This window comes from Diprion similis, chromosome 12, assembly GCF_021155765.1.
Source record: "Diprion similis isolate iyDipSimi1 chromosome 12, iyDipSimi1.1, whole genome shotgun sequence".
NCBI classification, from domain to species: domain Eukaryota; kingdom Metazoa; phylum Arthropoda; class Insecta; order Hymenoptera; family Diprionidae; genus Diprion; species Diprion similis.
Window position 1 is genome coordinate 3,753,893 of NC_060116.1, and position 16,377 is coordinate 3,770,269.

The following is a 16,377-nucleotide window of genomic DNA, read 5'->3' on the forward strand; positions in this document are numbered from 1 at the left end:
TCAGTATGTGTATGACTGAGGTTTTTTTCATCTGAGCATTGATTTCAGCATTAATTTTGTGTCTTGAAATTTCCAAGATTGTTTTTTCATTCCAACTAGTTTAGAAGAGTTGCGTGCTTTGTTTCTTATTTTAATGTACCACGGTAAGAAGATACCGTTGTCGAACCTTAACTATGTCTTTTGCCTCACTTTTCCCTGAAACACAAACTTCATTCCGATCCTGAAGATAATTGCAACTCAATGGAGATTCACTCATGGTTAGACGTTTCAAAGTACATCGAATTCCAAAAACTTTTTTTCCTCGGAATTGAGTTCATTTTCCTTAATTCCTTTCACGTGGTTGAATTCTGTTTACCCAATACTACGAGCTAGTTTTCCGAAAGTTTTAATAGACATTCACGAGCATGCAAATGTTTTTTTGTTCGCCTGAAAAGATTGGTTTACTCGACATTGACAATTTTGTCATGTGGCCTTTTAAATGGATATTAGGCAGTATAAACTTTCAAAATATTTTAGATCGAATTTCAATGTCACACAGCAGCGGCCGTTGCAGCGACAATTTGTGATATTATAGTCTGTGCCAAGTTCACTTATGCGCACTGTAGAAGCATACAAGGAGAGGCGATGAATTTGATTTCAATAAAAATATCCAAGTAGCGTTACAAAGAGACCTCGCGGAGAAGAACTTGTGAGGAATATCAAACAACAGTAAGTTGCTTCAAAACCGGGTGCAACCTTTTTTATTTGGTTGCAATAAGTCTCAACATTTCCGTTATTGTTCATTCCAACAATGCACATGACAAATACCTAGTTTTAAGTAATTCAAAGTTCTTAGTCTAGCGTCAGTTAAAAGATTTCGAAAGATCGACCCATTACACACACACACACACACACACACACACACCGAAAAGCTACAACTAGTGCTAAAATCATTCTAAACTGTTCCGATTGAAACGCGGTTGACTTCAATCTCACATTGCGTGTTGTTTGAATACTCCTTTATAAATAAGAAATATGTGACTTCGTTCATATCCACAGGGCTATATGCGGGGAAATTTTTCCATTACTTCATTAGTGCTGAATCGTAATCACTGAAACAAATGTTTGTTTATCATCAAGTAATTAGTCGAAACCGCATATCACGGATGCATATGATCAGCAATCGATCGTGTGTTTGTAATGAGATCCACTGATGGTCGACTTCACGCTTAAACCTCCTTTACATTCATTTTAATCAGGTCATTCTATATGCTAGCGTGGACTCAAATTTGCAACACTTGAACTAACCGCACCCAACCCAACATTATGTACCATAACACCCCCAGTGCTGCTTACAATTACTATGCGGCAAGGTGCAGGTACTTCCCTTCCTCTGATATGGCCAGACCAATCGCAGGAAAGGAGTTATTCATAGATTTAATTATTAGCTCAATCGCTTTGGAACAAGAAAGCTGGTGCTGTCATTCCTCGTCGAACCTCAATAGAGTTTCGCGAGTTCCACCGTGGCATCGACCCATAACTAAATTATAAGAGAAATTAGAAAAAACGGCTCGGGTCGGAGGAATTGCAATGAAATACAAAGTTACGATTGGGACTGCGATCGCTGCTACTAAATACTTGAGCATCCCAATTTGGTGTTGGCCACCCCCGGTGCAGGCGAGTAAATGGGTTGTCCGACGGCATAATATTTGTGGTTGGGTAGCACTAGTTCACCTGCTACTTAGTACGTTTTCTATGATTTACAATATGTACTTGAACAGAAGTGACATCGACAGATGCATAAAAGTGTTGGCAGATACGGTAGCCCTTGTGTCGGCATGCCTGAGAATATTAATCTGCAAGAAAGAACGACTTCGTCTTCAGGTGAGGTACAAAGTGCAATGCTTTGCCATTCTTTGTTCTCTATTATTGAAAATTCAAAAGTATTTGAAACATGTGGGAGAAAGAATTTTCCACAAAATGTTTCAGTTGTGAGATTTTATTGAGAAAAAATAGATATGATAAATTGACCGAAATCGGTTTCTATTCAACACCCAACCTGACCTGTAAGGTCAGCCAAATAAATTATAACGAATGAGAAAAGATGCGGTAACTTGAGTATCGACGGATTAGTTGAATCGTCATATCGAGGGGTAAGAAACAAAATAACGCAGCCCGCTGTTTTTCTGATCAGTAGAATAAATCCGCTTTCATTAAGGGGTCTGGCTACATTAGAATGAAAAACTGTCGCATTTTTTGTTTTTGCATTATCATGAAGCTTAGATCTTGATGTAACACCCCATACCAAATATGAGGTCAAAATTTAGAAAAATGACGGAGTCACAAACAATTTTGCATTTGAACCGCGAACAGCTGGATGTGCGGTATCCACCATTCTAAGGTGAGAAGCATTTTTTTACCAGGTTCCCTTGTCAACCGCTGTGAACATGACATCTTGACGCGGCAAAGCAATCCTGATACTTTCAAGGTATTTTTCTGGAAACCGATTTGACCCTGACTTGCCACCTAGGGGTGTAAACAACATCAGCCCTTTTGTTCTTGATTCGAAGTACCTGTATGGCTCAACTAAAATTCAGGCCATTGAAGTGATAAAATAGAAATATTTTGAGTTTTTTTTTTGTTGTAAAAATAGCCACTTTTCTTTTTGTTTCTACAACATTTATTTGAGTATATTTTAATTCTTGACTATGAATACTACATGATCCTTTGAAATAAATTGTTAATATGTTCTAAGAGAAATTTCGGAGAAAAATGTTGAGTAGAGTATTTAGTATGACAATCTTGAAATTAATCTTTATGGTGTACCTTCATGGTAGCGAAATCGTCGGATGCCAAAAAATTGTGAGTTACGCCCTTTTGGTTGTCAGCCCTGAATATAACCTCACTGATAAAGTCTGTTCTCGTTTCAGTATCTTTCTATATGGGCTGCCTTCTCAAAGCACGTTTGGATGACTACGTATTAATCACTGTTTGCACTCAATCTTTCGCAGTCACCGTCCACAGTGGAATTCGGACCCTCAATTACAGACATTTTTGAACAGGTTTTGTTAGCTGAAATGGAAAAGTTCGTAAGGCAAGCTACTGGCAAAGAGGAAGAATTAATTCAGGCCTACGTTGATAGATGTTTGGTTTTACATACGACTGTCTTCGTCAGCTGTATCGCCGGCCCAATATTTTTTATCGCTGGACCTATTTTCCTGCCACAGCCATTTCCAGGGGATTTTGCTTACCCATTCGAGGTGAAGTCAACTTGGCTTTGGCTCTGCTTGTATATTATGCAGAGTATTTGTGTCCTCCAAGTCGGGAGCATGATCATGGTGGACATTTTGTATGCCATGTTACTGTGGTACGCGGGCTTAAGATTTGAATTACTGAACCTGGAGCTCCAAAAAATAACTAACATGGACGAATTACGCAGCTGTGTGGAAAGTCATCAGAAATTAATCAGGTAATATTCAGTAAAATAAATGTCTATAGAATTCTTTTGAATGGTTTTGTATATTTCTGCGCGGTGGGAGTGCACTATCATTACGATTTCGTATAATCAGGTATTCGAAAAAGTTATAAGGTGAGACCCGTTGTAGGTTGATTTGATTTCAGATACACGGATAAATTGACGGCCAGCACGCGTTTTATGGCCGCAGAAATTAGCAGCGTCGCCATGTTTGCCATCACAACCGCAGGTTTCGTAATTATTCGGGTAAGACTGAGCTTGAAAATCTTCTTTGCTCCGTTAACATTGAGGAAATTGGGTGTCTGATGTTGTTGATTTATATTGTACACTTGGGACGGGAAATGAAATTACAGCGACCCAGTACGTACGACTTGGTAAAGTACGTTTTTTTTGAGACAGCATCGGCAACGGAGCTCCTTTTATTTTCATGGCCTGCGGATCATTTGTTAAAAGTCGTGAGTACGAACAAAAGAATGAAAATAAACGAATCATTAAAATCGGAGAGCACTTGTTATACGTTCGTATCAGAAGCTAATCTTTCATACTTTATTGTTTCGACACCTAGAGCGAAGGAGTAGGCGCCTCTGTTTTCAACAGCCATTGGATCGGTAAATCACCAACAATGCTTAGAAACATACTGTCGATTATGCAACGATCGCAACAACCAGCTCTTATTTATGTCGATGGGTTAGTTCCAGTATTATCGCTGGCGTTCTATGGATCTGTGAGTTCTCGTATCTTTTGGTGAGATTTTTTCTACTCGATACCGTGTCCTCAAATTATCATGAACTACTATTATCATTTTCAGACTATTTCGGCAAGTTTTTCATACCTCACAACGCTATGTGCACTAGTTGGGGACTAGACACAATGAACTAGGAATGGTTGAATTCCATCCCCAGGGCGTTTTCACGATGCAAAGAGATAATTTCTATTGGTAATTGAAGGTGAATGGAAGCATTCAATTCGTTGGCAATACTTAGTTGATAGATTGCTTAGGTTTAGAAAGTGGAGCAGTGTAGAAAATACTATAAGTTATGTCATAGAATCTGACAAAGCAAAATATATTATTGCATTAAATGGAAGACTTTGCCAACTTTGAATTGATCTGCGTCACTTCCTGTATCAGAGTTAATCGTGAAGTATCATCTTTATGATATTTTTCAATCGCAGAGTGTTACATTTGCTATCTGTTACAGCACTACCCGTATGAACGTATGAAATTGTTATAATTCGTTCATCTCCCATGTAGCCTGTGTGAATTTTTTAGTGCTGGAACGTAGACGCACCTTGTTACCATAATCCAACTCATTTATCAATCACGATGTTCGAATGACGAAAAGATCTAGATTTATAAATAACTACTTCTTGATTCATCAATGCACTGCGTTTTATTCAGGAGTTTATAAATGCAATACAGTCGAATACACGCCTATCATTAATATTATTGTCACGATTCACCAAGAGAAAACGATGAAATCTGGTAGGTGCAAATTTACTATTGGTCGGTGGAATCGTCACGTGGTCAAACTCGCCCGTGGCAATTGACGAATTGAAATGGTTTGTTATCGTGACTCGTAGCAGTCACCGGTTTGAGGCTTATTAAAAATGAGAGTTCACGATCTCTCCTAAATCACCACATCATCCATCCGAGACCTGCTGAACCTGGATGAATTCGCATCATTCAAACGATTCTCATGAGTTACGTTCAAATGCTCAAGCTTGAGACGGCCAGCCTGCGTGATAAAAAGATAAATCCTTTGTATGCGCAGCCATAGCTCATCTGCTAAGCTTCACCGTTTCTGTCGGTATGTAAAAATAAATACCTATAATTGAACGAGCACCGCAAGTAAAATGAAACCCGAAACTTATGAAAAGCAACTTAAATTGTTAGGATTAGTTCAAAATAATCAAAAAAATCACATCGGACATCATACGGTGCGGAATGTCCAATGAATAGCGTAAGTATTTTAACAAATATTTTGAACGTTATGAAATTTCTTGACCATCCCTGACTTTTACCAACGAAACAATATACCCTGATTTTCTTCATTTCACCCGTTTTATCAGTTTTTCATCGCTCATCATTTCCGATTACTCCGAATTTTCTCTGATGAGATTTTATTTCTTGATGCATTCGAATCTGTTATGCATTTTTAATGAATCTCACTGGCCTTGCGAGCCTTGAGAAGCTTTCATAAATTGGCAACATTTTTCCCAAAATTTTTTACACATCGATGTGATTTTTCAAATCTAACACAGAAGCGCAGCTGTGATACAGATTATCGTGAACGCATCGAAGCGAGGTTTGAATCGGAGGTCACAAAGGACATAGGGCAGTCTTGAGATCGTGGACATGTTGCTCTTCCTCTCCTTTTGTGGCCTGCATTTCTGCCAATTGCCTTTTATCTCTTGGACCGTCGTCGAATTCGTAAAGCAGGTGTTCAAGACTGTTCTCCGGTTTGCATATCTTGCATAGTCTCTTCTCGTCTTTCCTCCATTGCTTGTATCCTTTTTCCTTGTTGCCGCACCTGAATCTGCGCAACAATGAATTGATTCGGTTTTAATTTTTTTTACTGGGGCAGCAAAAGGCAGTAAAGGTGGCATGTGTTATCAACAAATTATTATTGCAAGCATAAACATTTTGCAACTTGAACGAAAATCGAAGTAATTTGAAAACAAAACTAAGAAATCCTTGATTTTGAAGGACCTTTTCTACCACTTACACCAGGTGCTGTTTCAATGAAAATAATGCACAGCACTTGAATTCCGTATGCTTATCGAAACATTAGGTATCGCCCCTCTAGTCATCATTACATGGTCTCTTGTTCATCGTACACTTTTGGAAACACTCATCGTTTAAGTTTACTGCTTTTCTTTTAGCTGTAATTTTGATGCAAATTGAAGTGATTTCGTGACTTTTTTTGTGGCACAACGTGAATCGTTTTGTACTACAATATTCCCTGATGCTCTATCTACATCGTCTGTTAATAGAATTGGGTGAAATGTGTCATGTGCTATTGGTTTATCTCTGCGACCTACACCTTGGATCATCTTTACTGCTTCGTCCAGTCCTGTCAGGAAAGTTGATATATTTATTTCTTGTTTTCATCACATCATACATAGTGTGTTCGAGTTGTTTTTGGATATTGTCGCTGCACCAATATACAACATTTAACTCTTTGTGCGAACACTTGTTTTGTACACCTTTTATCTGTACAGTTTTTCAAATTATTCAAGGTTTTCAAAATATCAGAAAAAATTGGAGGAGTCTTCTCAAAGTACATATTAACTACAGCATCCAAAAGTTGGCAAAGTTTCAAATTAAGAAGTATTATTCAGAAAACGACCGTCTCGTGAAAGACCTAGTGTTCAGACGGGGGGTTGGGAATGTTCAGGATTTTTCATAAGATTTAGACAATTTGCTTGGTATGTTGATGGTTGGCAGAACACGTTTTTCAATTTTTTGCTGTTTGGTATTACATCTTCTGTTTTGAAGTGTGCTCGGCACATCATAGACATACATTCTGTCAATATATTTTCAGCTGATTTTGCTAAATCTCGGATGTTGAACACGTTGTTTCCATATAAGAACTACGTCTTTTCCGACTGTTGGAAACCCATGCCGCACCGATGTTACTCTGGAAGAATCTAAAAGACGGCATTCTTATTTTCTAGGAACATTTGTTTGCTAACACTTCCAAACACTTTTTACGGCAGAGCACACGCCGTCAATCGACAGGTAGTTGTGAAATATGGGATGGCAGCGGTGTTACCAGTGTACTGTGAATTGGCTACTAAATTCCCTGTGACTGCGGCAGTAAAAGGCGTGCCGGGGTTCGAAGCACTAAACAGGTAACCAGTCGATCCATGGCAGATTTTTGGTTCTGCAGTAAGTCGTGTGTCGCCACACACGCGAGCTGAAGACGCGCCGGCAGTGCGGTCGTGCACCACCACATGGCGCCAGCCTATCACGGGGATGAAGTGGTGTAAGGACGGCTCGCGCGTGTGACGGCACACGGCTTACTGCATGTTGTGTGTCTTAGGCTCCACTCTGGGATGGACTCATCCCCTCCGTCAACCTCCATGATCTTACCTGTAGATGACAGTAACTGACGGGACCTGGCTCTGATAGATGTGTTGAGTTCTTCGATGGAAAAATGGATACGAGACGAGAGAGTATAAAAAACGTCACCGCGTTTCAAATAAATAGACGGAGGAACCGTGTCAGTTGTCGCACCGTGTAATTTTTCAAAAAAAAATTTAGAATACACATTTATTCCTTTCTTATGTTCATAAAGGGCCTTGCCCTCCTTCCAACTTCTAACTGAGCACGAATGCTGTCACAATCTTGTAACATAGGTTCGGATGAAAGGGTAAGATTTATACTAGATTATGATGTTGCTTCCGAAGATGAATCCGGTACGTAACGATCTTCACGAAGTTCCCGCGAATTTCGCAGTGCAAGGCAAAATAGGCGATATTGTACCTAGAGGTTTGTATTTTATGTGCCATCAGTGCCATAACCTCAAAATTCTAAAATCATTTTACCATATGTTATAATTTCAGCAAAGAGGAAAGCCGAAAACCTGAATCGAGAAATGACGGATTGAAAAACAACAAAGAAACTGAAACTTTCTGTCATGGATGAGGTGAGAGGGAATAAATCCCTCTTCTTGTTTTAGTTCCGATGCGCGAAGCTCACGAAAGGGTGACTTATCCCTTCAAAAATCGGAGCTGAGGTGTCTGGAGTCTGGCTGCGCTTATTCGACTTCTGCGGTTGCTCAAATCAGCAATAATGTTTAGGTAAAGACGGTGAATTTCCGGTGCTATGAAATTAACCCAAATGGCTCGTGAGCAGTCAAAACATGTCGCCCTTTCGTTTCAACAATCGCTTTCAATTGAATTTTCGTCAATTATTTCACATGTCGGACGCAAATATATTTCCGCAATAACTCAACATAACAATTTTATAACGTTTCTAAATATAAACTGTTGGAACTAAATGACAGAGCGACTCAAGATCAGCTGCACGTTCTGAATCATGACGCGCTGACGTTACTTTACAGGCTCACTTCACTTACGCATTCGAATTTTATTTGTTCAATTTTGTTTTGTTCAATTTCTTTTTTTTCTGCGTTTCCAACACTTTCCTTCGGAAGATATATATATTTATAGTAGAACTGAATGCTGAGAATTCGAAATAGCACCCGCTAGTTGTTCAGAATACTTTCCAACACTCATCTTTTCTTTATCATCGAGGCATGTAATCCACGGGTGAAAGTTTTAATGCCGACGCCCGTGTGCGGTGAGGAGCGAAGGAAGTATCCCAGGAGTGCGAACGGTGGGCAGGCATCAAAGCCCGGCAATAGAGGCCTAGCGTCAGATCGGAAGGCTGTAGTCAACGCGCGATTCAAAATCAGCATATTGAATTAGGGTGTTTCAGAAAATAATCATTCGCGATTTTCCACCGTGGCACCCACTGAAAAGTTTGCTTGGATTGGAGAGAGATTCTGACTGTTCATTGGCGTTCTACGTTGTATAGAAGATCGCGCTCATTTGATTTTCTACTTTTTTCGTAGTTTGTTGAATTACAGAGAAACGCGTTGTAACACTTATTATTGTTTTTCCTGAAATCTAAATTCAACCCAAGAAACACGATCCATGACATGAAACTATATCAGATGGGAATCTTATTTTTTGGAATTAAAAGTTCACATTAAATTATAACCATGACATGAGAATAAATTAGTGGTCGAAAAGGCATCTCATACACTTTTCAAACATCGACTGGAGACTCAATTTGCAAGTGTGGGCCTTCTTTGTAATATAAATTGATAATATGATTGATGTAAGCAAAGAAAAAAAATTGTTCGTGATTTTTCATAAACTCGAAAAATGTGAAAAAGTGAAAAACAGAATGAGCGCAATCTTTCACGTAAGATCGAGAGCTTATCTTTCGACAGAGTTTTTTCTTTTGACCTGAACGAACTATCTAGGGGTTTCCACGGTGGAAAAACGGAGATGATATCTTCTCTGAAATACTTTAATATAGTATACTACAGTTATAAGTAAGACTTCGATTAAGTGTAGAAGATATTCCGAAAGAGGTAAGTCACTATTCTCGTTTTGCTAAGCTAGCCGTTCAATGAAGGTTCATGTAGGGTACATCTCTCACTTTGCCTGCCTAGTCTTTGTATGTGGAAGGAAAATACGATACTGCAATTATCCACCATTCTCAACCTGGGATTGGATTGATGTGTTCAACGGCGGCACAGTAGTCTGAATAACTAAACTATTTGACAGGCGACATCCACGTTCTCTAGAAACTAATCGTTATCGACAAATTGGATTGAGTTGCTATTCATGATAAAAGGAACGTGCTTTATCTCAGGTGCATTTGATATGTCCAATTATTCACCGAACCACTGCCTATCTCAGCTGAATTCATCCGACATCAAAATTTCACTATACAATGTCGCAATTCGATGATTCGATATTACAATTTCTTTCCTTGATAGCGCAATTTTTTGCTGTCCATGAATATTGAAGCGCATATAACTGGTCAAAATACAGCAGGCCAGGAGATACTTCAATAATTAGAAGTAATGCACTTTACGGTACACACATGATTGTCCAGTCATCATATACATTTCCAAATGCAAGTGAACCGAGGAAGTTGATTCTCGGAAATTGCGGGGGCGGGGGATTAGAGAAGCTCAACTTCAAATTGTCGATCAAGATTTTCTATGTGGATTCTCCGCCATCTCGAACAAACGGTTAAATTTTTTTTTTTTTTTTTCTTTGCAATAACTTGGCTCTCCGTTGAGATACGAAAATTGCGATACGTTTTTGTTGCTATTTGACGTTCTACAATTTAGGTCATATACATTTTTCACCTGGCGTTCATTGTTGTTGAGATATCGAACGAGAACGTCAGAAATTCAGGGAGTGAACCTGTTTTTTGCTGTTTTCTTCTTTCTCGTGATAGATATCGAACAAATGTCTATTGTCAACCTTGTAGAGCATATAAATAACTGCTACGTAGTTTTTTTTTCTTCTTATATTTGGACAAAAATTACGACTTGTATCGCGCCGTAAAGTCGGTAAGTCCGTGCGCAGTTTCGATTTCGTCGCTAGCACGGTTGTATTCATATGTCATAACTGATTAACGGTCGTTAAGGGAATTATCGCGGTACATTTTAAATAAATAAACCAGCCGAATTATCAATCACACACATGAAATTTATTATGCAAAAATATTTTTTTTATGTTGCAAAAAATAAAGTTAAAAGCGGTCCGTTTTTTATATTTATATTTTTCTTCGGTTCGATGGTTCTGGTTTAAGGTGTTCCTCGGAATTCGAAGTGAAGCTCTTCTAGCCCCCCTATGCAATATCCAAAAATCAGCTTTCTCGGTTCACTTGCATTTCTAACCCATATTTTTGCGACGCAATGACTGGACTATGATTGAAACGTCAACTTGAGAACACAGTATTGTTGGAAAAAGTTATTACAAATAGATCGGATCACAAGACTGTGATGTAACAATCACATAGAATATATTCTTTTACTATCCAACTTGCGATACAGGACGAGCATATCATGTTGGGGTCGATCTCACCGGAAATGATGGTATATGGACATTGCACCTACATTTTACCGTAAAAGTCACAATAGTTACATGGGCATAAATAGATTCATTGCGGTACAAAATTGTAGCACAATCGGAGTTCTTGTGACAATTCTTTCTCCCGTATTTATAAGTGCTTAAATGATCTTATTATTGTGATGAGCTTCGCGGTAAAGGTTACGGCAACTACGCTAGACGAGCAAAGGCATACCAATGAATAAAAATGCTAAGACTTTGCGAGCATCGCTGCTGCTATTTCGTTCGAAGGCTGGTGTCATGCGTTTGCCCAGTAATTACCACCCATTTGGTTCAAAACTGGGCGTGGCTTATTTGTTTCAAGTCCGTAAGATACAAATATTTCTTACACCACGACTGTGGAACGAAAGGCCCCCTCCACATACTTCTTTCGACCAATAGTCAGCCAAGAAAGGTTTTCCGCTGCAAACAGTTCTCCCGTCCAAATGCTTTCTGCGCAAAGTACGACGCAGTTATTCTTAACTGAGAAACGACACACTAAGTGGCATTTATTGCCTGCTCAGTGTCAGAGTGGGGAAGAACGGAGTGGCATAGGTTGAGTTTGATTTCTTTCAAGAATTCAAAGAAACACTTGATGCATACGGCAGTTACTGTATGTTCGATAGATCTTGAGACATTTTAACTTGATTTTGTCATCCCTGAATAACAAGTAAGTAGCTGGCAAATAATTTTCAAAATGCTTAGAAGTCAACTCTTACGAACAATGTTGAATGGGCGCGAATCGTAATACAAAGAATTGTTCAAATGCTGAACGTGGATTGAAGTGCATAGCGTACTCATAAATATTATCAATTATACTTCTATTGTTTCATTCTCTGAATCTTACACTGAAGTAGTGACATAACCAATGCAAATTTTCAAGTATTCGCAAATGCTATTGAGTTAAGTTGATCATTCAGTGACTTTAATTGATTATCATAATCATCTTATCATTGTATCAAGATACTACATGCCAATCTGAAGGTACCCGTCCACATGAGATTAAAACTGTCAGGAGTCGCTCCTGAGAGTAGTACTCGTCAGTGGACATGCTCCTGAGAATTACTCACAGCAACTCCTTTTATTTTTTCTTATTTATTTTTCTCGAATTTCAAACGCAACTATTACGGCTGCAGCGACTCGCTGGAGTTTACGACAAATTATCTCGAAAAGTACTGACGTCACCTAGCTTGCGAATTGCAGACGCTCTCTGGTGGACACAGTCCAGAGACCAATTTGTGACGGTAACTCTCAGGCGACCACCCGAGCTACTCGCGAGAGTGAAACTCGCTGAAGAATACTGTCACGTGGAAACAGTCATGAGAGTACTCTCGACAGCAACTCTCAGATTTTAATCTCATGTGGACAGGCACTTCAAATTGCGTACTGTACAACCTCACCTTACACCTACTTACTCTCACACGCACTCAGTCTTCGAAGATTCAGCAACGCTGCCTGTTTTTCTCATGCCCTAGCAGTTTCGAGATTTGTTAACCCATATTATCAGGAATGTCCACATCGAATAGACACGTGAAAGTTCCACAAACTCAGTGTTGTAATTTATTTTCTTAATGTAGCTATTATATCAATACACAAAATTGAGTGAGTTCGGTGAAGATGCATAAATTTTCTGGTCTTTTAATGAAATTTATTCCTGACTCAACCATAAAGTCATCTTTTTTGACCCGAAAAGCGGGACGAAAGTGGCATAGTTTTCCCGCATAACTTTTTTCCCGCAAATCTCATTTTTTCCACAAAATGAAAATATGATGAAATAACGAAACTGTAGAACATGATAACGATGACGATGACAATGACGATAATAATAATGATGATGAAAAAAAACACTCTCAAGTGGGGGGGGGGGGGGGGGTCGCTCGCCAGCCCCCATCAGGGCCTGCGGCCTGCGGCACTGGACCTGTTCTGAAAATTGACTCTAGTTACTTGGTTATTAGAAAAAAAAAGGATGCAGGGCGTGGGACGAGATGTGGGCGGAATTCTGGAACAGAAAAAAGTAAAAAAATGTGCAATACACACATTGGGTCTTTGAGACTCCAAAATTTTTTCATCGTTTACATTTCACTTGCACAAATAACCCTGATTCAAGCGCGCTGACTTCAAGTACATTAAAGTCGGTATTCGGATCAACTGGACCTCCACATTTTTTTCATGAACTTGCAGAAATAACCCTGATTCAAGGGCGCTAACTTAAAAATTGTATGTTATAGTCGGTGTTGGGGTTAGCTGGACCCCAATGAGGTCAACGAAAACAGCAAACACAAACGGCCCAAAAAGGTCACTACCCGCATTCGCTACGATCGACATAGAACACCCTGTGCGTGAGTCATTCCCACTTTTTGAGTCAACAGATGTGACCAAAGTTGAATCGGAAATAAAGTTCTATATGTCACACGGGAATAAAATTCGATATTCCCTGAGGTGATTACTGCCCTCGCCCCGTTCCGCTCGGGCAGTAAACCCACTCGTGGTGATAATCTCCGACTTTATTCTCTTGTTACATAATGTACTGTGAGTAATATCTTACAATAGCAGTGCAGTGTCCCACATCAGAAAAATAACTCAGTACTCAGACAAGGAAAACGACTCAATGAAAATTGTACGTATTTCTACCGGACTTGCCCTCAAAAAACGTATTTAATATTCCTTGCCACGATCACCACAAAGTGTTCACTAACAATACAAACTTTTTGCCAGATACTGATAACCGATATAACGATGTTTTTGGAAGAAGCTACTGACGAAGAATCCGCTATGGTTGACTTCTACATGAGCAAATGTTCACTGGTTCATAGTGTGATTATTCCCACGGCTATTGTGGGTCCATCACTCTATTTAATCGCCCCCACTTTTTTAGCTCAGCCCTTTCCGGGTAAAACCGCATATCCGTTTTCGGTAGAGCCACTTTGGATTTGGGCTTCTATATATGCTTCGCAGACTATTAGTGCTTTCCACCTCGGACACTCATTGATAATGAACTTACTCTACGTAAATATGATCTGGTTCACCGTTGCAAGATCTGAACTGGTGTGCACAGACATTGAAAAGGTGGATAACGAAACTGATGCCAGGAAATGTATTCGAGAGCATCAAGAATTCTTATGGTAAGGGTAATTTATGTACATCAGTTTAACCATACTATATCTATTGAAGATGAATAGCTCAGTTGATTTAAAAATAACTCGAAACATTAGAATATACGGTGAATTTCTAACGACTGAATAGTCCGTCCTCTGCTAAAATTCGATGTGCATGTACTACAATTCGAGAGCAATTGTTTGGTAGGGTCATTACCCATCATAAATGGAAACGTAACGTACTTGACCTCAAAAATTTTCACAGCTGTGAATGTTGAACACAGCTTTCAACAAAAATTGTTCAAGTTTCTGAGGTGACGGTCATGACGGTTGATTGCCCTGGCTAGAAACTTTTCTCGCGTTATATCGGATGCATATTGAATTGTAGCAGGCAACAGAACATTCAATCGTTAGCGTTGTACTTTGTATAATATACAGAGTGATCGCCTAGCGGTTTACTGTTTGAACGCGCATGCGCTAATATTCTACAGCAATACCAATCGTTTTGTCAGGTCTACTAACCGTCATGAGTTCAGATGACAGATCACCGCAATGTGTGTAATTGTTCTCTACTGTCAAAATTATTTATACATCGCGACGACCTGTCATCTGAACTTATGACGGTTAGTCATAGAGATTCATAAAATTCTGCCAACACTTCTCGAATTTCGAATGAAACCTATAGTATTTTGGGAAAGACAAAACATCCATATTTATGTATACATGTGCTCATATCACCTGTATGTATACAGTTATCTCGCCGCTGCCGCCGATGTGTCAGGAATTCCGGAAGCATGAAAATAATCGAAATCCTCTGGTCTTTTTTCACCCCCTCCCAACCAAACCCAAAATATATATATATGTATGTACGACTACATATATTGTCACGCAAATGTGTGCTACTCTTCGGCTACCGAAGAAGTGACCGAGATCTCACCGCGATCCGAACGAAACTGGGACTTGCGATGACAACTGAAACAAACTGATCTCACAAAAAATATCGCTAGATTTTTGTTGGGCGCCTGGCGTGGTCAATCCGCCCCGAAATATTTACCTTCGCTAAACCTCGGCTAACACTCTCGGTAGCTCAGTACCGCAAAGAGGGAGGGGTAATTTTGGAGAGAGAAACACGGAGAGACACTCGACCACAACACGCTGATTCAGGAAAATAAAATAATATTCCCAGCAATAGCGGCAATACAGCAAAAAAGGATACAAAATACTTCAAAATTCGCTCTTCACGGTCCAAAATCGAATAACAGAATAATTTTCGTAATCCACGTTACTTTTTATCCTATCGAGCCTTTAGCTCGCTACTCAAAACTAAACTCTTCATTAAAAATTCACTCACCCTCAATTCTCAATTCTCAATCCAGACATGCTCAGAACAAAGCGATAATCGATACGAAACCGAGCCTATCCTAGTTTCTCGATGGCGTGCCGAACCGGCTACGGAACAGACGGTGTTCGTAATCACCCGACTCGGAGCTTCGAGTCAACTATAGTGATGTCTTGTATTTTTCTGCGACAGCCATGTGCACACATACAAGTGAATTTCGCAGTATGAATTCTCGAAAACGAAAAAATACTTTTCAAATGTTTTGTGATGAAATGATTCCTCATTAACGATTGCTGTGATATTATAAAATGATCCGTCGACAGCTGACACATGTATTCACATCTCACATCATGATGGCTGCCGCTGAAAGTGCTGAAACGATGCGATAGCATTTCGGTTGTTGAACGATCTACTGCACTTAGACATCACTGGAATCTATTTCGCCTACAACAAAACAGGAGCGCGAATAGATTAATTGCAACTCCATTGTTGGTTGAGCTCTATATTCAGAGAATTTACCCTGCGAAAATTCAGTGATATAAGATGGCACCACCATTAACCTATCGGCTCGGCGCTGATTGTGAACCAGCGATGCCAGGCCACATAGTCCAGGCATTTTAGGTTTTCCGATCGAAATAAACCGGAGGTTTATTGTTTGTTTTTTTTTTTTTTTTCTATAGATCACCTCATTTTGTCCTTCTGAAAAACAGATTAAAAATCGAGACCGAGATCGCGTTCGCGTTAATAAATATTCAAGGTCGGAAGTTAACAAATTTGGCTTTTTGCGAATATTCCACTTCCTATTGTTTAGATACCAATCAAGATGGCCATCAAAATTGAAA

At 39.4% G+C, this 16,377-nt stretch overlaps 1 protein-coding gene across 1 annotated transcript; it reads left to right on the forward strand.

Annotated features, from left to right (window-relative positions):
- The first annotated feature begins 1,519 nt into the window (after positions 1–1,519).
- Positions 1,520–4,384, forward strand: LOC124413026 (putative odorant receptor 92a). The gene is made up of 6 exons (XM_046893322.1): positions 1,520–1,863; positions 3,042–3,448; positions 3,601–3,700; positions 3,808–3,909; positions 4,020–4,178; positions 4,263–4,384. Exons 1-6 carry the CDS (start codon positions 1,570–1,572, stop codon positions 4,317–4,319), a joined length of 1,119 nt encoding a protein of 372 aa, XP_046749278.1. The 5' UTR covers positions 1,520–1,569; the 3' UTR covers positions 4,320–4,384.
- Positions 4,385–16,377: the final 11,993 nt, after the last annotated feature.